This window comes from Amblyraja radiata, chromosome 8 (genome assembly GCF_010909765.2).
Source record: "Amblyraja radiata isolate CabotCenter1 chromosome 8, sAmbRad1.1.pri, whole genome shotgun sequence".
In the NCBI taxonomy this organism is placed as follows: domain Eukaryota; kingdom Metazoa; phylum Chordata; class Chondrichthyes; order Rajiformes; family Rajidae; genus Amblyraja; species Amblyraja radiata.
In genome coordinates this window covers 68,268,142-68,292,684 of record NC_045963.1, presented here as the reverse complement: position 1 = coordinate 68,292,684, position 24,543 = coordinate 68,268,142, and the positions used below count along the sequence as shown (strand labels likewise).

Below are 24,543 nucleotides of genomic sequence, written 5' to 3'. Positions count from 1 at the left end.
TTGCTGGTGTGGGATGGGTCTGTGAGTGTGTGTGTGTGTGTGTGCTGCGTGGGAATCTCTCTCACAGTGGAAGCTCGGCGGAACTACAAGGGGGGGTGGGGGGGGGGGGGGTGTATTAATCGTGCCGTGAATCTTCACTGCCAGGCTGGAACGCAGCGTGCCATTGCAGCAGGGAGAGCGGCTCGTTGTCAGTTGCAGTGTGCAGCGTGTGTTTGCAGCGGGCGTGTTTCTGTGCTGAAGGTCTCCCTCCTGCTTGGTTGCTCATCTAGTGGAGGGGGCTGCTTATTCCGACTGCCCTCAACAACTTTGGGGGAGGGGGAGGGGGGGGGGGGGGGGGGGGGGGGTGGGTGCGGATAGGGAGAAGGGGGCCTGGACCATGCGGCGACCGAGAAGATGGGGTGGAGAGGCGGTGTGAAGAGCCGGTGGTTTTGACGGGGGAGGAGACGGAGGGGAAACCTGAAGATTCCTGCCCACCCGCCACCACCACCACGGCAGCAGCCTTGAGCCCAGAACAAAGGGGTTCACTACTCCAGCATCAGTTTGTGGGATTAGCCGGGAGAAGAGGCTGCCTGCCTTGTGTCAGGATGTGCCAGGAGTGATGGCGAGTTGCAGAGCGGTCTCTGGGAAGAGGACCACACCGCTCAACCTGGTCACCGGCTTCTTTCAGTGCGTGCATGGTGAGTTGACAACACGACCTTGTTAATCCGTGCGGCTCGTTGCCACAGAGGGCTGTGGGGGCCAAGTCGGTGGATTTCTTTCAAAGCAAAGATGGACACATTCTTGATTATTACCGGAGGAAGGAACTGCAGATGCTGGTTTAAACCGAAGATAGACACAAAATGCTGGAGTAACTCAGCGGGACAGGCAGCACCTCTGGACATACATTCTCTCCAGAGATGCTGTCTGTCCCGTTGAGTTACTCCAGCATTTTTATCTCTAAATTCTCGATTAGAACGCGTGTCAAGGGTTATGGGGATAAGGCCGGAAAAGGGGATTAGGAGGCAGAGATCAGCCATGACCGAATGGCGGAGTAGACGCGATGGGCCGAATGGCCCAATTCTACTCCTATAATTTGTGACAGGGTAAGTCTGAAGAAGGGTCTCGACCTGAAACGTCGCCCATTCGTTCTCTCCAGAGGTGCTGCCTGTCCCGTTGAGTTACTCCAGCATTTTGTATCCGACCAGGGCGTAAGTCACTGGGAACTGACACTTGTTCGAGTGTGGGGACATGTCACCCGCAGGTTCATAAATCCATGATGTGTGGGAAGGAACTGCAGATGCGGATTACTCCTGCATTTTGTGTCTATCAAATGTTCATGTGGTAGGAGCAGATTTGAGCCATTCGGTCCATCGAGTCCACTCCGCCGTTCAATCATGGCTGATCTATCTCTCCCTCCTGTCTTCGGACTGACTCCCCACCCTCAATCTTTGCACATCCCAAATCCTTTCCATTTGTCACTTTAATTTCATGTATCTTGAATTTTATGACTATGGGCAGTTCAATTTCCCTCCTGGGATAAATAAATAAAGTTCTATCGTATCGTTTCTCCCCATAACCCCTGACACCGGTACTAATCAAGAATCAATCAATCTCCGTCTGAAAAAATATCCATTGACTTGGCCTCCACAGCCTTCTGTGGCAATGAGTTCCACAGATTCACCACCCGGGAGGTTTGGGAGAGGTGGCTGCAGCTCCACAGCCCCTACCTCTGATGTGACTGCCCCCGCAGAACGCCATTTGTGTTTAGTTTAACACACGGAGTGCTCGCTGGAGTAACTCAGCGGGTCAGGCAGCATCTCTGAAGAAAAAAGGGTATGGGTGGCGTTTCGGGTCGAGACCCTTCTTCAGACTGAGAGTCAGGGGAGAGGGAAACGAGAGATATGAAACTGCCACATCGAACGAATGAATGAAAGATATGCTGGCCCCAAACTGCTGGAGTAACTCAGCGGGACGGGCAGCATCTCTGGAGAGAAGGAATGGGTGGCGTTTCGGGTGGAGACCTTTCTTCAGACTGGGAGTCGGGGAGAGGGAGTCAAATGGTCCCTTCTGATCGCCCCTCCCAACCCGGGAGCGAGTTCGGTGTCGGTCCGCTGGGCACCGCGGGGTGTGGTGTGTATCCTCAATAAGGATTGCACTATAGTTATTTGAAAATGCAGTGTCTTAGATAACTTTGCGATTTTCTATCACGGTGGTGGGTGTGTTACCAGGGTTTTCGTTCGTCAATGTTATTTTGTGTTGTATTGAATACATTAGTTTATTTTAACAAGTGCGGTGTCGGTAACATGCCACTGTACCGCTGCATTTGGCTTAGAGCGCAGCCCTCGTCAGTCGCCCTTCCACCGTCTGATCGATTGCACAGTGCAAAGTGGAATAGAAATCAAGGGCTCCGTGCTGGAGGTGTGTCTCAACACAGCAGCTTATTCTCACCGAGCACACAGCTAGCAATGGACCGTTTCCTTCATCACCGTCATTTTTTTTGCCTATCTTTCATTCATTTTGTTCTATATCTCTCTACATCACCGTCTACATCTCTCGTTTCTCCCCCCCCCCCCCCCCCCCCCCCCGGCGAAGGGACTCCACTCGAAACGCCATCTATTACTTTTTCTCCAGAGATGCTGCCTGACCCATTGAGTGACTCCAGCATTTTGTGTCTATCTTCACTTATCATAAGAGTACGTTTTTTTTAAATAATGGGAACACAAGAGACCGGGAGATGCTGGATTCCTGAACAATGAAAGAAACTGCTGGAGGAACTCAGTGGGTCAGCCAGTGATAAGCGGGAAATGGACAGTCTACATTTTGGATCGGGATCATTCTATATACTGCTGGAGTAGAGGGGAGAAGCTTCTCAACCTGTGCAACGTGTTGCTAATGTATAGTCTGTGTATCTTAACCTGGTCTGACTGATGATACAAAAGTGGGTTGTTTTGCAGATAGTGAAGTTGGTTGTGAACGATTGCAGCAGGATCTGGATTGATTTGCCAGGTGGGCTGAGGAATGGTTGATGGAATTTAATGCAGAGAAATGTGAGGTGTTGCATTTTGGGACGTCGAACATGGGCAGGACCCACACATTGAATGGTAGGGCTCTGGGGAGTGTTGTACAGCAGAGGGAACTTGGAGTGCAGGTGCATGGTTGCTTGGAGGTCCAGTCGAGGGGTGGTCGAAAAGGCTTTTGGCACATTGGCCTTCATCAGTCAGAGTATTGAGTATAGAAGTTGGGAGGTCATGTTGCAGTTGTATAAGACGTTGGTGAGACCGCATTTAGAATATTGTGTTCAGTTCTGGGCACCATGTTATAGGAAAGATATTGTCAAGCTTGAAAGGGTTCAGAAAAGATTTGCGAGGATGTTGCCAGGACCAGAGGATGTGAGCTATAGGGAGAGGTTGAGTAGGCTGGGTCTCTGTTCTATGGAGCGGAGGAGGATGAGGAGTGATCTTGTAGATGTATACAAAATCATGAGAGGAATAGATCAGGTAGATACACAGAGTCTCTTGCCCAGAGTAGGGGAATCGAGGACCAGAGGACATTGGTTCAAGATGAAGGGGAAAAGATTTAATAGGAATCCGAGAGGTAGCTTTTTCACACAAAGGGTGGTGGGTGCATAGAACAAGCTGCCAGAGGAGGTAGTTGAGGCTGGGACTATCCCATCATTTAAGAAACGGTTAGACAGGTACATGGATCGGACTAGTTTGGAGGCTTATGGACCAAGCGCAGGCAAGTGGGACCAGTGTGGGTGGGACATTGTTGGCTGGTGTGGGCGTTGGGCCGAAGGGCCTGTTTCCACACTGTATCACTCTATGTCTCTCCATGTTGCTTATCAGCCTCGCCACCTCAGCTCGCTCACAGATATCTGATGAAGATCTGAATGTGCTGCAGAGGCAGGCCCGATGATTGCAAAATGAATTTGGTTTGGATGTTAAAATGATGATTGCTCTGTTGCCTCCGTATACTTGTGGAAGTCCCTACTCACTGTGGCAGGAAGATGCATTCCTACATTCATAGCTGCTCGGCAATGGTAATCAATTCTGCATCTGTTCTTGCCTTTCCTCTCTTGCTGATGTATTACCAAGGGTCTCACCAGCACTTTCTGTTTGTTTTTGCTTGCCGTGAACATCTAACAAGATTTTACTCTCTCTGCTGCTCCCAGCACCTCCTTGTAATTATTTTTTAATTTTCTTTCAGTCGGAGATCAGCCTTTAATAGTGGCTGGGATGGAATGGCATTATTTTTTATCTTCTTCGCTTCCGTGGCCATTTGTTGGGAATGAGGTGCGTTATCGAGCCTGATCTCTGGAAAGAATAGGTTGAACCTCCGCCCCACTCCCCTCCCAAGAGTTGGGGGACGGGGGTGGGTCTGAAGTTCTGTCAGCTGGTGAAATGTTTAAAAAGACTCCACATTGAGAATCAACCCTCGATCTTGACGGATGAAGGGAGGACATCTAATTACTGGTGGGAGCTTTGTCAGGCATTTGATTATTATATAATGAGACCGCCTACTTTCATTCTAATAGCTGTTCTATTTTTAATCTACGGGTACGTCAGGCCTTGGGGGAATCTGTCAGCTGAGAGTAGCTGGGAGGACTGAATCCCAGAGCTAAGTACTCTTCCAAAAGTAGTAGCTTAGTTTGGTTTGGGGATATAGCGGGTAAACAGGCCTTTGGGCCCATCGAGTCCGTGCAAACCAATGGTCCCTGCACACTAGCACTACCCTAAACACACACGAGGGACAATTTACAATTGTACCGGCTCAATTAGCCTACATACCTGTACGTCTTTGGAGTGTGGAAGGAAACCGGAGCACTCAGGGAAAACTCACACGGTGGAGAGAGGAAGGGATGGAAGTGTGGGAGGGAGGGGGGGGGGGGGGGGTTTGTAGACGTTCCCCAAAATTGGACAATTCAACGAATGTACCGTTGTGTTGTAAGCTAACTTGTTTTTACTTCGGACTTTAGACTTTAGAGATACAACGTGGAAACAGGCCCTTCAGCCCACCGAGTCCACGCAGACCAGCAATCATCCCGTACACCAGCACTATCTTACACATTAGGGATAATTTACACTTTACAGAAGCCAATTAACCTACAAGTCTCTGGAGTGCGGGCTAATTAGCTTCGGTAAGAATGTAAATTGTCCCTAATGTGCAGGATAGAACTAGTGGCGGTCACGTTGGCGCAGCGGTAGAGTTGCTGCCTCACAGTGAATGCAGCGCCGGAGACCCGGGTTTGATCCCGACTACGGGTGCTGTCTGTATGGAGTTTGTACGTTCTCCCTGTGATCTGCGTGGGTTTTCTCCGAGATCTTCGCTGTCCTCCCACACACCAAAGACGTACAAGGTTTGTAGGTTAATTGGCTTGGTAAATGTAAAGATTGTCCCTAGTGGGTGTAGGATAGTGTTAATGTGCGGGATCGCAGGTTGGCGCGGACCCGGTGGGCTGAAGGGCCTATTTCCGCGCAGTATCTCTAGACCAAACTAAATTAAACTAGTGTATGGGATGCTCGCTGGTCAGCATGGACTCACTGGGCTGAAGGGCCTGTTTCTGCTCTGTATCTGTAAAGTCTAAATAAAGACTGAATGTGAGAGGGGGTTTGATTGTCAGATGGGTGGACAAAGGCTCGAGATGGGAAGAGGACAAAAGGCTGTGAGATACGGAGAGAAGAGACACAGAATGTGAAGCCAGAGGATGGGATGGAGGTGGATGGGGATGGGGGAAGGGAAAAAGGCTTGTTGTTGGTTAGTTCCCTAAAATATGTGTAAAGTGCTCGTTCCTGATCTCAGGAAGATACTAGCCAGCTGCCAGCAGGAACCTCTGGGAAATGAAGTGAAAATTCCCCTCCATAGAAGCAGGCAAGGGAGATGAGGTCCTGCAAAGAGTACTGAGGGAGTTAGATAGTGGGTTACGAAACAGAACCTCCAGTGTTGTGATCTCATGATATTCAGGGAATGGAGAGATGTGGAGTAGGTGCAGGCAGAAGGGATTAGTTAATTAATTAATTGGTAGACACAAAAAGCTGGAGTAACTCAGCGGGACAGGCAGCATCTCTGGAGAGAAGGAATGGGTGACGTTTCGGGTCGAGACCCTTCTTCAGCCTGATGTCAGGGGAGTGGGCGGGACAGAGATAGAATGTAGTCGGAGACAGTCAATCTATCCCACTTTTACGACCTAATTCACAACCTTTTTTCGTGGACATTTTTCATCATGTTGAAAAAACGGCCTGACCTACTTGATGCGACGAATACCTACGACTAGCTTCAAGAACCGCTACGACCTACCTACGACCTCCTACGACCTCGTGATGACCATGCTGCGAGTATGAGTCAAGGGCAAACTCGGCAGAGGTCGTGAATTAGGTCGTGAAAGTGGGACAGACCCTTAAGACTGGTGGGAGAACTGGGAAAGGGGAGGGGTTGGAGAGAGAGGGAAAGCAAGGGATACTTGAAGTTAAAGAAGTCAATGTTCATACCGCTGGGGTGTAAGCTGCCCAAGCAAAATATGAGGTGCTGTTCCTCCAGTTTGCGCTGGGCCTCATTCTGACAATGGAGGAGGCCCAGGACAGAAAGGTCAGATTGGGAATGGGAGGGGGATGAGCAACCGGGAGATCAGGTAGGTTAATTGGAGGAAAATTGTCAGAGTGAGGCCCAGCGCAAATTGGAGGAAAAACCTGCCTGATCGCTTTCCTTCTCTCTCCATCCCCTCCCCCTTCCCAGTTCTCCCACCAGTCTTACTGTCTCCAACTACACTCTATCTCTGTCCCGCCCACTCTCCTGACACCAGTCTGAAGAAGGGTCTCGACCCGAAACGTCAACCATTCCTTCTCTCCAGAGATGCTGCCTGCCCAGCTGAGTTACTCCAGCATTTTGTGTCTATCTTCGATTTAAACCAGCATCTGCAGTTCTTTCCTCCACATAGTTAATTAGTTGGTTTAGTTTATTGTCACGTGTACCAAGGTACCATCGTAGGCCCCCCTCGGTCATGACTGACCATGGGTGATGCATCCTAGTTGTGGGCTGCTTGCTCCAAACCTCGGCTAGACCAGCGTTGCTTGTGGCTGAAGAGACCAATGTGTAGGTATGTTGCAAAGCCTACCTGAAGCGTCGCTGAAAATCTGCCGCTGCGGGTGTGCGCGATTTTGGCGCCGTTTAGAGGGGGCGGGTTTAAAACGCGATTTTCTCCAGGCTGTTCAAATCGAAGATGCTCAGCCTTGTTAATTATTAACGGAAAATCGCTGGAAGACGCCGTCGCAAAAGCTATTATTAGTTTTAAAGGCCTTGGATAATAGTTATAGTAGTTTAAAAATCAATCTCTAAACCCGCGACCACCAGCAACCGCAGGGTCTCATAAAGCAAACCACAGAAGGTATGTAGCTTATTTTTACATTAAAAAGGGCTTCTTAAGATCCCTTTATACAAAGTTTAATATTGCGAGTAGCTCATTTTGGGCCCATTATATCCCGCAGTATTTTTCTGGGCATTTGGGGGCACAAATCTACCGCAATGTGAACGTTCCAAACCAGCGCGTTCACAGGATCCCACTAGAAAGCTGATTTAAAATGGACTTTAATTTACAGCAATTGAACACTAAATTCCTTCCATTTGGCCTATAAATTAATGTAAATGAGATTTAAAAATCATGTTTTATTGTGAATTATTTATGAATATTATATCATTTATTAAGAAATGGATAGATGTTTAGATCTAGTAATTGAAGTTTGAAATTAGCTACACTTGGGTAACTAACTAATTATATGCTTTAATTTCAGGTCATCCAAGTAAGATTATTTTATATTTGTTTCAGAATGGTTCAATCTATGATAACTGAAAATTTCATTCAGTTCTCTTAATTTTTAAGAAAGTTATGGGGTTTTGACTGGCCACGATCACAGCTTTTTTGTTACGTCCATAGAAAATCAATAGGGAACAAGATGCTAATTTCCGAGTATGAAAATGGCCATAACTTTTTAAATACTTGAGATATGAAAGTGAATTAGGTGTCAAATTAAATTTATTTTTATGCTTTATCTGATGGGATAAATTACAGACTTGATTTTTTAAATCTCAAAATGTTGTAACATTGCTACAATGTGGGAGTGACAGTCTCTGTGGCAAAGGTCACATTTGTGTGTGGTCTCTGGTTTGTGGAAGTTACTGAGCTCCTTTCTGCGTGCCCGGTGGTCTGCCGCTGCGTTCAACAGTTTCTCTTCCCCCGTTTTGAGATGTTGGTTCAGGGTACCTCTCCACCTCGTGCGTTCGGCTGCAAGGCTCTCCCAGTACACCACATCGATGTCGAGCACCCGCCTTCATATCTCTCTTGCAGACATCCTCTGATTGCTGGCAGGGACTTGATGGCCCGAATCTATCCATCTCAACCCAGTGTCATTTATCCACGTGCTCCCGTGTGTCCCACATACAGGGGCCTTGCAAGTAAATAGTGCAGGATGTTCAAGAGTTGTTCTAGGTCACCGAACAGCACCGTAATTTGCAGCCAACTTTCTGCCAAATTAAAATCCAACCAGATATTTTTGAAGAGTGTGTCTGCGATAGTAACTGCCCCAACTATTTGGGAAATCGAGATATGAGGCATGAGCAATTGAGAAATTGATTTGATGGGATAGATACTGGAAATGTAGCTGGGATAGATGCTGGGGAGATAGATTGGGATAAGGATGATAGACTGAAAACGGGCAAACAGCGTCTCCGTGAAAATAATGTTTTGTCATTATATAATGCGGGTTGGGATGTGACCTAGAAAGGGCGACTTATTTATTTCACAAGCACAGGACATCCAAAGAGAACCTCACACCCGATTAATATTGCGGCTCAGTGGCTAGTGGAGTTGCTGCCCTTGCATTGGTGCCCGAGACTCGGGTCCAATCCTGACCATGCATGTGTAGGAAGGAACTCAGCAGGTCAGGCAGCATCTGTGGTGAACGTGAATAGGTGACGTTTCGGGGGTGGAGTCGGCAGCCCGGCCTGGAGCTGAAGGTCTGCTATAACCGGAATCCATTATAAAGGGGTCCTTATTACATACATAGATACATAGACAATAGGTGCAGGAGTAGGCCATTCGCCCCTTCAAGCCAGCACCACCATTCAATGTGAACATTAGATTAGATTAGATTCAACTTTATTGTCATTGCACAAGTACACGTACAGGTACAACGAAATGCAGTTTAGCATCTAACCAGAGTGCAAAGTAGTAAAATTCTGATTAAAACAATATATACAAATGAGGATATATTGATCTATGTACATAGGCATATACATATATACAGATAATTGTTAAGGTGCAAAAGATTGACATGTGCTAAATTCTGGTGAATAGAGATTAACTGTAAATTATATAAACTATAAATAATAAATAAACTATAAATAAACATGACTGATCATCCACAATTAGTACCCCATTCCTGCCTTCTCCACATATCCCGTGATTCCACTAGCCCTAAGAGCTCTATCTAACTCACTTTTGAATGCATCCAGTGAATCGGCCTCCACTGCCTTTGAGGTGGAGAATTCCACAAATTCAAACAAAGGTTTCCTCATCTCAGTTCTAAATGGCCTACCCCTTATTCTTAAACTGTGGACCCTGGTTCTGGACTCCCCCAACATCGGGAACATGTTTCCTGCATCTAGCTTGTCCAAACCCTTAATTAACGAGGGTTTACTGTATTGGTGGTGGGGCCATTATCGTACAGGAAGGAACTGCAGATGCTGGTTTAAACTGAAGATAAACACGAAACGCTGGAGTAACTGAGCGGGTCAGGCAGCATCGCTGGAGAGAAGGAATGGGTGACGTTTCGGGTGGAGATCCCTCTTCAGATGTGGGACCATTATTGTTGCTCTTCCACAATGGCCATGCAATTTTTCACAACACACTGAGGAGAATAGATAGAGTGTTCAAAAGGGAACTGCAGATGCTGGAATATCGAAGGTACACAAAATTGCTGGAGGAACTCAGCGGGTGCAGCAGCATCTATGGAGCGAAGGAAATAGGCGCCGTTTCGGGCCGAAACCCTTCTTCAGACTGATAGGGGGTGGGGAAAGAGAGAAGGACAAAGGGAGGAGGAGGAGGAGCCCGAGGGCGGGCGGATGGGAGGAGACAGCTAGAGGGTGAAGGAAGGGGAGGGGGGGAGGGGACAGCACGGGCTAGCCAAATTGGGAGAATTCAATGTTGATGCCAAGGGGACGCAAGGACCCCAGACGGAATATGAGGTGCTGTTCCTCCAATTTCCGCTGTTGCTCACTCTGGCAATGGAGGAGACCCAGGACAGAGAGGTCGGATTGGGAATGGGAGGGGGAGTTGAAGTGCTGAGCCACCGGGAGGTCAGGTAGGTTATTGCGGACTGAGCGGAGGTGTTCGGCGAAACGGTCGCCCAACCTACGCTTGGTCTCACCGATGTAAATCAGCTGACATCTAGAGCAGCGGATGCAGTAGATGAGGTTGGAGGAGATACAGGTGAACCTTTGTCGCACCTGGAACGACTGCTTGGGACCTTGAATGGAGTCGAGGGGGGAGGTGAAGGGACAGGTGTTGCATTTCTTGCGGTTGCAACGGAAAGTGCCCGGGGAGGGGGTGGTGCGGGAGGGAAGTGAAGAATTGACGAGGGAGTTGCGGAGGGAGCGGTCTTTGCGGAAGGCAGACATGGGGGGAGATGGGAAGATGTGGCGAGTGGTGGGGTCACGTTGGAGGTGGCGGAAATGGCGGAGGATTATGTGTTGTATTTGCCGGCTGGTGGGGTGAAAGGTGAGGACCAGAGGGACTCTGCCCTTGTTGCGTGTGCGGGGATGGGGAGAGAGAGCAGTGTTACGGGGTATGGATGAGACCCTGGTGTGAGCCTCATCTATGGTGGCGGAGGGGAATCCCCGTTCCCTGAAGAACGAGGTTTGACATATCTAGCTGAATGCTGATAGTTCAGTACTCTCCCAGCCCTGACACTGGGATGCTGGCCTACATTATGTGGAAAGGGTTTAAAGTCTACAATCTTCTGAATTGGAAGTGGGAGCATAGGTGTTAAGGGGCAGTCCGAAAAGAATGAATGCTTCTGATGGTCACATAGCTGAGGGAAATTGGGATCTTTGTTCATAAAACATTTCACTGCACATTTCACTGCACATCTCGCATGCGTATGTGACAAATAAACTTGACTTGACTCCAGCTCTGATGGTCCAGTGGATCCACTCCACTCCACTCCGGTGGATTTTCTTTACTCAGGTGCAGCACAGTGGTGCAGCGGTAGAGCTGCTGCCCTACAGCTCCAACGATGGGTTCGATCCTGACTACGGGTGCTGTCTGTACGGCATTTGCACATTCTCCCCGTGACTGCACGGGTTTTCTCCGGTTGCTCCGGTTCCCTCCCACACCTCAAAGACGTGCGGGATTGTAGGTTAATTTTCCTCTGTAAATTGTCCCTAGGGCGTAGGACAGTAGTGTTCGGGTAAGCGATCGCTGGTTGTCATGGAAGGGGCGGGCCAAAGGGCCGGTTTCCACGCTGTATCTCTAAACTAAACTACACATCATCTCTGGGTCTTTCGTAGACTAGTTGATTAGTTAATACTTAGCCATGGGTAGTCACGAGGATGTCCTAAGGTCGATTATAACTACTTAGATCTTGTTTCTCTTTGGCTGGGAATTCCTTACATTCTTTGGTTTGTTAATTTGACCACCACTGAAAGAACTAAAGCTGCCATACGGAGCGTATCGGGTGGTTGTGTACATGAATAGTTTCACTATTCTATTGTTGACCCTGTTTGTAATGGCTGCCAGCCTTCGAAAATTCCACTCTTTTGCATTCAGCCTTATTTTTTTATTTTGAGTAACTTTATTAATTGTAGAAAGAATTTGTTCTGCGTCTGCATTTGTCTTGGTCGACTCGATTCTACTCTGTTAACTGTTCCCATGCCAACTATTTTTAGTTGGCGACACGGTGGCGCAGCTTACACGGTGGCGCCTTACAGCGCTAGAGACCCGGGATCGATCCTGACTTCGGGCGCTGTCTGTAGGGAGTTTGCACATTCTCCCTGTGACTGCGTGGGTTTTCCCCGGGTGCTCCGGTTTTCTTCCACACTCCAAAGACGTGCAGGTTTGTGGGTTCAAATTCAAGTGGGTTTATTGTCATGTGTCCCTGATAGGACAATGAAATTCTTGCTTTGCTTCAGCACACAGAACATTTACTACAAACTAGGTTAATTGACTTCTGTAAATTGTCCCTGGTGCGTGTAAGATAGAGCTAGTTTACAGGGTGATTGTTGGTCGACATGGACTCGGTGGGCCGAAGGGCCTGTTTCCACGCTGTGTCTCTAACCTATTTATTAAATTCTAGTAGAGAAAAGTGGTTAAACTAAAATATTATATTAGTAAGTGCAAGCAAGGGATGGCATGCTGTCGAAACAAGGAACTGCAGATGTTGGTTTACAAAAAAAATACACAAAGTGCCGGAGTAACTTAGCAGGTCAGGCAGCATCTCTGGAGAACTTGGATAGGTGATGTTTCAAGTCGGGACCTGGAAAGGTCGAATTAAAGACTGGGCCAGATTAAAAACATGAAACGCTGACTTTTACCTCTCTCTGACACTTCACACAAACTATGCTCTGATTTGAACTTTCGGTTTTGCATGCGTGTAGAACGATTTGCTGGTTTTAATGTTCTCCGTGTGAGTTCTCCGTGTGAGATCTCTGAAGTACAAATTTATGCTGTCCAATCTTTCGATTAAATATTCAAAGACACATTGCAGCACTGAGATGTGTGTGTTTTGGTTTGTTTTATTCTGACTTCAATGCCGCACCATTAATACTGATTTAGTTTACCACTGTACGTTGAGCAAACTTATAAAAGAAAGAAGTTGGATTTATACAGTGCCAAGAAGTTAGATAGGGTAAAAAAAGAGACAAAGTGCTGGAGTAATCCAGCAGCTCGAGCAGCTTCTCTGGAGAACATGGATAGGTGACGTTTCAGGTCGTCATACATTGTTTGCAAACTGAATGTGACATTAGTTAAATTGTAGTTAAGAATGTAATAAGAACCATCAGTCTCCACCTGAAACATCACCCATTCCTTCTCTCCAGAGATGCTGCCTGTCCCGCTGAGTTACTCTGCCATTTTGTGTCTATCTTTGGTTTAAACCAGCATCTACAGTTCCTTCATACACCATTATTTAACTTGTGGATAAAAGGAACTGCAGATTCGAGATTACAAAAAAAAGACACAGAGTGCTGGAGTAACTCAGTGGGTCAGGCAGTATCTCAGATGCTGGTTTACTAATATAGACACAAAGCACTGGAGTAATTCAATAGGATAAAAAAAAAGGAAGAAGGGTCCCAATGTGAAATGTCACTTATCCATGTTCTGCAGAGATGATGCCTGAACAGCTGAGTTACTCCAGCACTTTGTGTCTTTTTTTGTAAACTTGCATCTGCAGTTCCTTATATCCCCAAATACTTTGGCTGGTTATAGTAGGTCTTGTCTAATCTCAGATTGCAAGTCTTAAAATCATAAAGTCATAAGTGCTAGGGATAGAATTAGGTCATTCGGCCCATCAAGTCTACTCCGCCATTCGATCATGGCTGATCTATCTCTACCTCCTAACCCTGTTCTCCTGCCTTCTCCCCATGACCTCTGATCTGGTACCATTTGCTGAGAGCATCTCGTTTCGATCCCAGCCCTTCAGGCTCGCGTCTCGTCTTTGCGACTGTAAATCCCACGGTTTTACAATCTCGTAGAAACACGTAGGCCGAAAGGTGTTTCTCTGTTCCTTTGTGAATCTCAGCCATTCCCTCTTGTGTTTCTGACATTTTACCCCTGGATGTTTTGCAGATGAGCAGGAGTCTGTGCAAAAGAGAACGTTCACCAAATGGATCAATTCTCACTTGTCCAAGGTAAGAAACTCCAAATCATCCATATTATATTCCAAAACTATCTCCAGACAGAGAGGGTGATTCTGTTCCCCTTAATGGTAAGGGACTAGAATTCATCCCGATTGAAACTGTGGGCAACAAACACTGCAGATTTTAGTTTAGTTTAGAGGTGCAGCACGGAAATGGGCCCTTCGGCCCACCTATACTGTACTGACCAGCGCACTAGCACTATCCTACAGACTGGGGATGATTTTACAATGTTTACCAAAGCCAAATTACTTTACAAACCTGTACTTCTTTGGAGTGTGGGAGGAAATAGGAACCCCACGAAGGTCATGGGGAGAACGTACAAACTCTTGTACAGACAGCCCCTGTAGTCAGGATCGAACCAGGGTCTCTGGCACTCTAAGGCAGCAACACTACCATTGCACCTCTGTGCCACCCTTGGATGTAAAGGTATTACATAATTTTTGAATAATTTGAAGTTTTTTTGTTTTTTTTTAGTTAATTTTTTTTTAAATTTATTAGAAGTACAATAAGTTACAGTAGTACACACCACATATATCTTATTACATTTGTTGTACCCCTTCATTTTTTGAGCTTTAAGAAAGATAGAAATAAAGGAAGTAAGGAAAGTGAGAAAGAGTCGTGATAGTGCAGTAAAGTGTTGAAAAAAAAAGCCCATTAGAGATAGAGTTAGAGAAGAAAGTTAAGAAATAGACCCCAGAAAAGACAGAAAGAAAGAGAAACAGTTGCTCTATTATAAAAAAAAAACACGCAAAAAGGGATATACCAACTTCATATTTTTCATCTCCTGGCACCATTTATTTTTTTAATTACTGTTGCACCTTATACTCGTAGTAAGTCAATAAATGCAGACCACGTCTTTTGGAAGTGATCTGCTTTGCCTGCAAGGAGGAGTCTCATATCTTCCAGGTGTAATGTTTCGAACATATTTGAAATCCACATATTTATTGTTGGTATAGGAGCGTTTTTCCAGAATTTGAGTATAAGGTTTTTTCCCGTTATTAGCCCGTAATTAAATAAATTCTTTTGAAACACGTTTAGTTCAGGGCTACCTTCCATTATTCCAAAGATAATCCATTCTGCTTTTGGTATCAGTTTTATTTTAAATAATTTTGTGAAGATTTCAAAGATTTCGGTCCAGAATTTTTGAATTTTTATACAAAAAACAAATGAGTGTGCCATGGTAGCTTCTTGAGACTGGCATTTATCACAAATGGGTGAGACGTTAGGGAAAAGTTTATTTATTTTGGTTTTTGAATAGTATAGTCTATGTAATGTTTTGAATTGAATTAGAGTATGTCTTACGTTAATCGAGCATTTATGCACATATAGTAAGTGTTTATCCCAACTCTCTTTTGAAATTTTTATAGCTAGTTCTTGTTCCCAGTCTCTTCTAATACCGTCAGTTGTAGGTATTTCTATATTTAAAATAATGTTATATAAGTATGATATTAAGTTTGCTGATTCGGCCTTTGTCTTCATTGCTTCGTCCAGTAAGTCTGGAGGCATATTATGATAGTCTTTTATATATTTTTCCAGATAATCACATATTTGAAAATATTTAAAATATTGATTATTTCTCAAATTATATTTCAATTGTAATTGTTGGAATGATAGTAATTTTCCAAATTCATACAAGTCTCCAAGCGTTTTGATTCCTATTCTTTCCCATTGTGTAAATGATTTATCTATAATAGAGGGTTTAAACGACTTTGAAGTTAACTCTTAAAATTTGGTTGGTACTTGTAAATCGACACTACATTGCATCCAAGACATATAATGATTGATTGATTGATTAATGGATACCCGATTGATATATTTTTCCAAAAAGTGATGGCCAGAGTTGATGCCACCTTGGGCAAGCTCCTGGGAATTTGGGAGCTGGTGGGGGGGAGCAGCAGCAGAAGAGGGAAAGTTGCTGTTTTCATAGATGGATATTTCATTCTAGAAGCAGGAAGAGGCATAAATTAGCTTCAAGGCCAAAGTTGATCAGGGATGCACATTCTCTTGCATGTGGTAGGGTTGCTATGGAAACGGCTGTCTCCACCAGGTTTGCTGTTGCCATGGAGATCACTCCCACAAGACCATGCAGCGCAGCACAATTTTAATCCACAATTACAGCTAGCCAGCAAGAAGTTGCTTTGTTGACTCATACCTGGCCTCCTTCATCCCCCATAGCCAAAACAATCCAGTCCTGGTCCTGGTACTGTCCCGAAATGTCGTCCATTCCTTTTCTCCAGCCCAGACCATCACACAAACCAACCTCCCTTCCTTTGACTCCATTTATACCTCACGCTGCCTCGGCAAGGCCAGCAGCATAATCAAGGACGAGTCGCACCCTGGCCACTCCCTCTTCTCCCCTCTCCCATCAGGCAAAAGGCATAGAAGTGAGAAAACGCAAACCTCCTGATTCAGGGACTGTTTCTTCCCAGCTGGTATCAAGCAACTGAATCATCCTACCACAACCAGAGAGCAGTGCTGAACTACTATCTGCCTGGTGACCCTCGGATTATCCTTGATTGGACTTTACTGGATTTAGCTTGCACAAAAGGTTATTCCCGTATCATGTATCTATACACTGTAAATGGCTCGATTGTAATCATGTATTGTCTTTCCGCTGACTGGATAGCAGGCAACAAAAGCTTTTCACTGCACCAACTAAACTGAGAGATGATGCCTGATCTGCTGAGTTATTCCAGCACTTTGTGTCAATTTGTCCTCAAAGACATTTAAGGGGGCTTTATATTCACCCCCACCTCACCCCCCAATCATCACTCCTTCCTCCCTATTAATGGTTTGACTTAATCACCATCACAATCACAATAATACTTTATTAGCCAAGTATGTTTTGCAACAAACGAGGAATTTCATTTACCAAGTCAGTCATACAAATAAAAAGCAACAGAACACATTTTAAAATAGACATCCAGCACAGTGACTCCTCCACATTCCTCACTGTGATGGAAGGCGAAAAAACAAAGTTCAATCTCTTCCCTTTGCTCTCTCACGATCGGGGACCACGAGCTCTCCGTTGACGGGACGATCTTGACTCCCGTTGCCGGCGGCGTTTTGAGCCCCCCGTGTCGGGGTGATCCAGCTCCTGCATCTGGGGGATGTCAGCTCCCCCGTGCCGGACGATCGGACCCTGGGTCGGAGCTGGTTGAGCCTCTAGCCTCTCCCGACTGCGAGCTCTTTTGATGGTTAGTCCGCAGGCAAGGGATTGGCTCCGGTGTTAAGTCCCCGCCCTGTGGTAGGGCCCAAGGTCAGTCCTTTGGAGGCCTCCAGTTCCATCGATGGTAGGCCGCAGAGCGACCGGAGTCGCAACCCAGAAACTTCGCGTCTCCGGCAAGGTAAGAAACTGAAATAAAAGTTTCCCCTGACCCCCCCCCCCCTCCCCTTCCCCCACATAAAACAAACCAAAGAACATTTACACAGATTTATAAAACGCACTAAAAATTAAAAAAATACAAAAAAACAAACAGACTGTTGGTGGGGCTGCCAATCGTTTGGCGCCCCTGGTGGTAACTTTGGAGTGTGGGAGAAAACCTATGTTACACAAAACCTCCGTACAGACAGCACCCAGAGTCAGGATCAAACCCTGGTCTCTGCCACAGTACAGCAGCAATTCTACCGCGGCCCCCGACTGTGCCTCTGGGTCTCCTGTACATTCCTTTCAGTTATCATCAGACTAGGTAAGGGGTGTCTGATAAGGAACTGCAGATGCTGGTTTACCAAAAAAGACACAAAGTGCAGGAGTAACACAGCAGGTCATGCAGAATTTCTGGAGAACTTGGATTGGTGACGTTTTAGGTTGGAAGCTTTCTTTAGGCATTGTGTGGCTGATGATGTACGCAAGATAAACTGCAATCTTTAAAAAGATATTCATCCCATCCCATGATCCTCGCTCCATGAAGAAGTAAATGTAAAGTCCTGCCCTCTGTTTCAACAATAGCAAGGCAGTTTGTTTCTGTGGACTTGTTTCCATGGTTTACTTCTAAAACTAAATACAGTAGCGCATTGTGACTTCTGGAAGAGTTTTCATTAGCTTCCCGATAGCCAGGGAACACCAAAAAATGCTCGCTGCACATTTGACGTCATCAGACCGGGCATGTCACCAATTGACTGGAATAGCAGCAGCACTCCCTCAAACACATCCTTCAGCCCTCCAACCAAGCACTGTAACTGAGGTGCTGCTGTACTGTCAGAGTTTGCTGTCTTTCACCCGACATGTTTAGCTGAGGCCGCATCTACAAGAAATTCAACCAATAAGGGCGACACGGTGGGGCAGCGGTAGAGTTGCTGCCTTACAGCTCCAGAGGCCCGTACGTTCTCCCTGTGACCGCGTGGGTTTTCTCCGGGATCTCCGGTTTCCTCCCACACTCCAAAGATGCACAGGTTTGTAGGTTAATTAGCTCGAAGGGCCGAATGGCCTACTCCTGCCCCTATTGTCAATTGTCTATTGAAACTTGCTCAGATTAAACTTCATCTATCATTTTTCTGCCCATATCTGTGTACTGTGATGGTTGCTAAGCGGGGATTCGATGGGCCGAAGGGCCTGTTTCCACATCCTATCTCTGAAGGAGAGCCTGCCTAAAGGCTGAGATCATGGTTGATTCTGACGGCTTTACTCGAAACCTATTTGTATAATGCGAAGCAGATTATTTTAAATCCTTCAAAATACAAGAGATTAAATACAAATATAGCCTCTGCTGCCAATAAGCAAAACTTGTTCCTGAAGTGGTAGTCGCCGAGGTGTGTGAAATTGGGCTCGGTGGAGAAAATCACTGGAGTTTTACAGGAAGAAAAATGTTTTCATTGGGTCACAGGAGATTCTGAGAGTGACAAGATCTATGCACAGAGACAATTTCTTCTGGCTGCAGGGACCAGAATATTAGACTGCGGGGAATATCAGAACTGCGGGGAAAGATACAAAATGCTGGAGTAACTCAGCGGGTCAGGCAGCATCACTGGATAAAGGGATTAGGTGACGTTTCGAGTCGAGACCTTCTTCAGACTGAGAATCAGAGGAGAGGGAAACTAGAGTTATGAAAAGGCTCAGAACAAATCAGAGCCGGCACCGATGACCAAGGAAAGGTGGAGCTCACAATGGTCCATTGTTGGTTGTAGAAGAGGTGATAGGGAAAGGATATATAGATGCAAACAGTGGATTGGGCAGGACAACAAGGATGGATAGTTGCATTGGGCAGCATGTTAAAATTCATTGGATGCCAAGAATCAAAAGTGTCTTGTTATATGTATCGAAATGGAACAATGAAATTCTTACTTGCAGCAGCACAACAAGCTTGTAAACACAGTACTCAATAGAGAACATAATGTTCTAATAATGTTTAAAAAGTTCGCTAAACAAAAAGAAAACAAATTTGAGCCCAAAGTCCTAGTGCAACCAAAGCAGTTCATAGTTCAAGTCAAGTCAAGTCAAGTTTATTTGTCACATACACATACGAGATGTGCAGTGAAATGAAAGTGGCAATGCTTGCGGACTTTTGTGCAAAAAGACAAACAACCAAACAAACTATAAACACAATCATAACACACATATACCTTTACATAATAAATAAAGGAAGGAAAAATGTTCAGTAGAGTTAGTCCCTGGTGAGATAGGCGTTTACAGTCCGAATGGCCTATGGGAAGGAACTCCTTCTCAACCTCTCTGTTCTCACCGCATGACAACGGAGGCGTTTGCCTGACCGTAGCAGCTGGAACAGTCCGTTGCAGGGGTGGAAGGGGTCTCTCATGATATTGTTGGCTCTGGAGTTGCACCTCCTGATGTATAGTTCCTGCAGGGGGGGGGGCAAGTGAAGTTTCCGTAGTGCGTTCGGCCGAACGCACTACTCTCTGCAGAGCCTTCTTGTCCTTGGCAGAGCAATTCCCAAACCAGATGGTAATGTTCCCGGACAAGATGCTTTCCACCGCCGCTGCGTAGAAGCACTGGAGGATCCTCGGAGACACTCTGAATTTCCTCAATTGCCTGAGGTGGTAAAGGCGCTGCCTTGCCTTACTCACGAGTTCAGAGTTTAGTCAGAGTTTGTCGTGTTCAAGGCCCTGATTTCACTGTGATGGCATTTCAGTCCCAGTCGCAGAGGCCGACGTCAGGAAATCCTTCAGAGGGGTAAACCCCCGAAAAGCACCTGGACCTGATGGTATACCCGGTCGTGTTCTAAAAACCTGTGCGGACCAACTGGCTGGAGTTTTTACGGACATTTTCAACCTCTCTCTTCTGAGGTCTGAGGTCCCCACCTGCTTTAAAAGGGCATCAATTATACCAGTGCCCAAGAAGAGTAAGGTGGCGTGCCTCAATGACTATCGACCAGTGGCACTAACGCCGGTGGTGATGAAGTGCTTTGAGAGGTTAATCATGGAGCAAATCAACTCCTACCTCGACAAAAACCTGGACCCACTGCAGTTCGTTTACCGCCACAATAGATCAACGGTGGATGTGATCTCGCTGGCCCTCCACTCCGTTCTGGACCACTTGGACAACAAAAACTCATATGTCAGGCTGTTATTCATCGATTACAGCTCGGCATTTAACACAATCATCCCCTCCAAGCTGGTTACCAAACTCGCAGAACTGGGTCTCTGCGCATCCCTCTGCAATTGGATCCTCGACTTCCTCATTCACAGACCACAGTCTGTTCGTATTGGTGGAAATGTGTCAGCCTCAATAACAATCAGCACGGGAGCACCTCAAGGCTGCGTGCTCAGCCCCCTGGTGTACTCACTCTATACTCATGACTGCGTAGCCAATCACAGTGCGACCTCCATCATCAAGTTCGCTGACGACACCACTGTTGTGGGACGTATCACTGATGGGGATGAGTCAGAGTATAGAAGAGAGATCGAGCAACTGTCCATATGGTGCCAGCGCAATAACCTGGCCCTCAACACCAGCAAAACCAAGGAACTGATTGTGGACTTTGGAAGGAGTAGGAGGGGGACCCACAGCCCCATTTATATCAACGGGTCGATGGTTGAAAGGGTCAAGAGCTTCAAATTCCTGGGCGTGCACATTTCTGAAGATCTTTCCTGGTCAGAGAACACTAATGCAATTATCAAAAAAGCTCATCAGCGCCTCTACTTCCTGAGAAGATTACGGAGAGTCGGTTTGTCATGGAAGACTCTCTCTAACTTCTACAGGTGCACAGTAGAGAGCATGCTGACCAGTTGCATCGTGGCTTGGTTCGGCAATTTGAGCGCCCTGGAGAGGAAAAGACTACAAAAAGTAGTAAACACTGCCCAGTCCATCATCGGGTCTGACCTTCCTTCCATCGAGGGGATTTATCGCAGTCGCTGCCTCAAAAAGGCTGGCAGTATCATCAAAGACCCACACCATCCTGGCCATACACTCATCTCCCTGCTACCTTCAGGTAGAAGGTACATGGAGCCTGAAGACTGCAACAACCAGGTTCAGGAATAGCTACTTCCCCACAGCCATCAGGCTATTAAACCTGGCTCGGACAAAACTCTGATTATTAATAACCCATTTTCTGTTATTTGCACTATCAGTTTATTTATTCATGTGTGTATATATTTATATTATGGTATATGGACACACTTATCAGTTTTGTAGTAAATGCCTACTATGTTCTGTGTGCTGAAGCAAAGCAAGAATTTCATTGTCCTATACAGGGACACATGACAATAAATTCACTTGAACTCGATAGTTGTTAGGAAGTTGCTGTTCCAGAACCTGGACGTTACAGTTTCCAGGCTCCTGTAGCTCAGGAGATTCACTCAGTCTATTCAAGACTGAGGTAGATATATGGATAGATGTAATAAGATATATATAAGGGGATAGATATATTTGGATGGGGAAGGCAGGATTGAGCTGGAAAGTGCACAAATTAAGCCACGATCTTGTTTAATGGTGGAGCAAGGTAGATGGTGCCTACGGCTTACACTTGTTTCTCGTGCTAATGTCCTTTTTAGTCTCCTTGAACACCGTGCAGTTCTAGGTGATTGTTAACCAAGGTTTGGTGTTGACATACTTGCCTCTTGAGTTCATGGTTTCAAATCTCAGTCTAGAAACTTGAGCACAGGGTCCCAGTGCAACACTAGGTGAGGGGTCTGCACTGTCAGAGGTGATAGTCTTTCTGTGAGATGTTAAACCCAGGCAATGTTTGCTCTCTCAGAGGGATGTAAAATATCAGATATTCAGGAACTAGGTTTAAGTTGAAAGGGGAAGGATTTTATAGGAATCTGAGGGGTAACTTTTTCACACAAAGGGTGTATGGAACGAGCTGCCAGAGGAGGTAGTTCAGGCAGGGACTATTGCAATTTGACAGGTACATGGATAGGAGAGGTTTAGAAGGATATGGGCCAAACGCAGGCAGGTGGGACGAGTGTAGATGGGACATGTTGGTCGGCGTGGGCAGGTTTGACTGAAGGGCCTGTTTCCACACTGTACCACTCTATGACTCTATGAGATGGTGGTGAAGAACAGCTGACTTGCGGTACATGTGACAATAAACTCAACTCAAAACTAAAATAAAAACTCACCTTAAACCATGATCCTATACATCATCTTATATAACTCAGTCTCCTGAACTCTAAGAAATAAAGTTCTTGCCTGCCCAAGCTCCCATGTAACATAGCCCCTTGAGTCCTGGTAATGTCTAAACATAGAACAGTACAGCACGGGACTGGCCCTTCGGCCCACATTGTTTGTGCTACACATGATGCCTAGCTAAACTGATCTCATCTGCCTGCAATTAATCAATATCCCTCCATTCCCTGCAAATCCAAGTGCCTATCTAAAAGCTTCTTAAACGCCACCATCGTATCTGCCTCCACCACAACCCCTGGAAATGCGTTCCAGACCCCCACCAATCTCTGTGTTTAAAAAAAACCCTTGCCTTGCATATCTCCATTATATTTCCCCCCTCTGTCCCTTTGGCTATGTCCTCTCGTGTTGGACGGTCCCACCTTGCGAAAAAGGTTCTGACTGTCTACCCTATCTATGCCCTCTCATAATTTTATATACCTATCGAGCCTCCCCTCAACCTCCGATGTTCCGGAGAAAACGATCCAAGTCTATCCAAACTCAGATAGGTCACAAAGTGCTGGAGTAACTAGTCAGATAGATGACAGAGAGCTGGAGTAATTCAGCGGGTCATGCAGCATTTCTGGAGAAAAAGGATGGAAGACGTTCTCAGTCGGGACCTTCTACAGTCCCATCCATGGAGCTGAAACTCCCTAATCCAGGCAGTACTCTGGCAAACCTCTCCAAAGTTTCCACATCTTTCCTGTAATGGGACCACCAGAACTGGTGGTCCCATTTTCACACAGAGAGTGGTGAATCTCTGGAACTCCCTGCCACAGAGGGTAGTCGAGGCCAGTTCATTGGCTATATTTAAGAGGGGGTTAGATGTGGCCCTTGTGGCTAAGGGGATCAGAGGGTATGGAGAGAAGGCAGGTACGGGATACTGAGTTGGATGATCAGCCATGATCATATTGAATGGCGGTGCAGGCTCGAAGGGCCGAATGGCCTACTCCTGCACCTAATTTCTATGTTTCTATGTTTCTATCTGCGTGCAATACTCCAAATTCTCATGCAGTCTGCTTTGCTTCCGACGGAACCTGCACTTCGGTGATAACCTAACTGGCCCTCAAACATTTTGGACGACAAAGTGCTTCTTATCATTCTTTTATTGCTTGTAAATTTGTCAGAAAAATAATCTGATGGAATGGAGAAAGGTTTAACTGGAAAAAGTGCAATTATTTTTGGCCAGGCTTTGGGCATTCTCTGTTGGGACTGTGACCAAATGGTAGTTGACCGGGCCAATTATAACATAACGACTGGATGATCAAGGTTAATTCCCCATTCCATCTCCCTTTGGTGAGAGGCCAGCAAGTCACTCGTCAACTCCAAAGACGTACAGGTTTATAGGTTAATTGGCTTGGCATACATGTATCATTATCCCTAGTAGTGTTCCTAATCTGAGGAAAGACATTCTTGCCATAGAGGGAGTACAGAGAAGGTTCACTAGACTGATTCCTGGTATGTCAGGACTTTTATATGAAGAAAGACTGGATAGACTCGGCTTGTTCTCGCTAGAATTTAGAAGATTGAGGGGGGATCTTATAGAAACTTACAAAATTCTTAAGGAGTTGGACAGGCTAGATGCAGGAAGATTGTTCCCGATGTTGGGGAAGTCCAGAACAAGGGGTCACAGTTTAAGGATAAGGGGGAAGTCTTTTAGGACCGAGATGAGAAAAACATTTTTCACACAGGGAGTGGTGAATCTCTGGAATTCTCTGCCACAGAAGGTAGCTGAGGCTAGTTAATTGGCTATATTTAAGAGGGAATTAGATGTGGCCCTTGTGGCTAAGGGGATCAGGGGGTATGGAGAGAAGGCAGGTACAGGATACTGAGTTGGATGATCAGCCAAGTCAAGTCAAGTTTATTCGTCACATACACATACGAGATGTGCAGTGAAATGAAACTATAAACTATAAACACAATCATAAACACACGCATATTCTTTTACATATTGAATATTGGAAGGAAAAACGTTCAGTAAAGTTAGTCCCTGGTGAGATTTACAGTCCGAATGGCCTCTGGGAAGAAACTCCTTCTCAACCTCTCCGTTCTCACAGCATGGCAACGGAGGCGTTTGCCTGACCGTAGCAGCTGGAACAGTC

The 24,543-nt window shown here is 46.0% G+C and overlaps 1 protein-coding gene across 13 annotated transcripts in view; it reads left to right on the top strand.

Annotated features, from left to right (window-relative positions):
- syne1 (spectrin repeat containing nuclear envelope protein 1) overlaps positions 1–24,543 on the top strand; it is a 440,240-nt gene that overhangs the window by 50,382 nt on the left and 365,315 nt on the right. For 11 of the 13 annotated variants that reach the window (XM_033026166.1, XM_033026155.1, XM_033026160.1 and 8 more), the window contains exons 1-2: positions 549–677; positions 13,811–13,872. In XM_033026166.1, coding sequence (XP_032882057.1) covers positions 599–677; positions 13,811–13,872 — 141 coding nt within the window. In that variant the 5' untranslated portion in view covers positions 549–598. Of the gene's footprint in view, positions 1–544; positions 678–13,810; positions 13,873–24,543 lie in introns of those variants that run through there. The other 2 variants (XM_033026164.1, XM_033026154.1) reach the window with 2 other exon arrangements.